Raw genomic sequence first — 1596 nt, 5'->3', positions numbered from 1 at the left:
TCAAAACCGCTCACACTCATGGAGTTATGGGAGAGAAAAAGATACCCTCCCCACCCCGCCTTCCCCTTTTCCCAGCAGCCTCTCCTGGAGGAAAAAAACCCCCAAAACCCTAGGATCATACAATTTGCTTTTAAAGCTGTTTCATTTTAAGGTACATGCCCCTCATTTACTTACAAGTACAAGTCTCTAAAAACCTTAAAGAATTCACTGGGTAACAGCAACAGTCAGTCCTCCTCTCCAAGGACAAAGGTGCGGGAGCCCCGGGGCCTCACCTGCTCTCCTGGGAGCTGGCACCTTTGCGGGCCACTGCGGTTTCTGTCTGCTTCTGTCCTCAGATGCTCTCGGGCTGTGCACTTCTGGGCTGACTGTAAATCTCCTCAGGTTTGGCTTCCTCTTCCTTAATAAAACCATTGGTGCTTCATCTGCCGAAAGATACAACATCTTTTCAATAATTATTTTGTTTACAGGAAAATGTCTTCCACATAAAGAATGTTCAAAGGGCCCAGCAGTGGTCGGGGGTAGGGTTAGGTGGAAGGGCAGTCAAGAGAAAGGACCCAGGAGGTCACAGAAGAGCTGGATTTCAAATCTGGTTTCATGTAACCATGTGAGCTTAGGAAAATCACTTCACCTCTTCAAGCCTCAGTTTCCCTACTTGCTACAGGGAAATAATGATGCCTCCTTCATAGGATCACCTGAGGTCAGGAGTTTGAGATCAGCCTAGCCAACGTGGTGAAACCCCATCTCTACAAAAATAAAACAGTTACTGGCTGGGCACGGTGGCTCACGCCTGTAATCCCAGCACTTTGGGAGGCCAAGGCCGGCAGATCACCTGAGGTCAGGAGTTTGAGATCAGCCTAGCCAACGTGGTGAAACCCCATCTCTACAAAAATAAAACAGTTCGCTGGGCTTGGTGGCGCATGCCTGTAGTTCCAGAGGCTGAGGGATGCCTCCTTCATAGGATCACCTGAGGTCAGGAGTTTGAGATCAGCCTAGCCAACGTGGTGAAACCCCATCTCTACAAAAATAAAACAGTTAGCTGGGCTTGGTGGCGCATGCCTGTAGTTCCAGAGGCTGAGGCAGGAGAATTGCTTGAACCCGGGAGGTGGAGGTTGCAGTGAGTCGAGATGGTGCCACTGCACTCCAGCCTGGGTAACAGAGGGAGACCCTGCCTCAAAATAAACAAATACGATTAAAAAAATACAATAAAAAAATAAAACAAAGGGAACTGTGTTCATTGGTCATGACATAATGTGATGCTCAGTGGTTTTCTAAGAGAAAGAATGGGTCCATGGCCAGGTTGACTGTGAGGTGTTGCTTTCCATGAGTCCCAAGGAGGTGATACACCAAACCAGTGTTTGGGAATAAAGCATAGATTCGTTCCAATGTTGTGTATTTCTCACACATTGTGATCTTGCTGAGTTCAGCGTTCTGGGTCAGAGGGGAGAAGATCTCTGTGGGAGGTGAGCAGCCTGTCACCCACAGACACACATCCTCCCCATCCCAGGAAGTAAGTGGGAACAATCGCGAGGTGGGACCTGTCTCTTATACACATCTAGATGTGCACACACACACACACTTAAGCCTCACAACCCTGTG

At 48.5% G+C, this 1596-nt stretch overlaps 1 protein-coding gene across 2 annotated transcripts in view; it reads right to left on the bottom strand.

The window, feature by feature from the left end:
* Nucleotides 1-1596, bottom strand: part of MARCH10 (membrane-associated ring finger (C3HC4) 10, E3 ubiquitin protein ligase) — a 112649-nt gene that overhangs the window by 42882 nt on the left and 68171 nt on the right. For both annotated transcript variants that reach the window (XM_011966122.1, XM_011966123.1), the window contains exon 6: nucleotides 273-422. In XM_011966122.1, the coding sequence (XP_011821512.1) occupies nucleotides 273-422 (150 nt within the window). The remainder of the gene's footprint in view (nucleotides 1-272; nucleotides 423-1596) is intronic.

The sequence above is a fragment of the Mandrillus leucophaeus genome, unplaced genomic scaffold, assembly GCF_000951045.1.
Source record: "Mandrillus leucophaeus isolate KB7577 unplaced genomic scaffold, Mleu.le_1.0 Scaffold747, whole genome shotgun sequence".
In the NCBI taxonomy this organism is placed as follows: Eukaryota; Metazoa; Chordata; class Mammalia; order Primates; family Cercopithecidae; genus Mandrillus; species Mandrillus leucophaeus.
The sequence above is the reverse complement of the archived record's forward strand: the minus strand, read 5'-3'. Positions and strand labels throughout refer to the sequence as shown.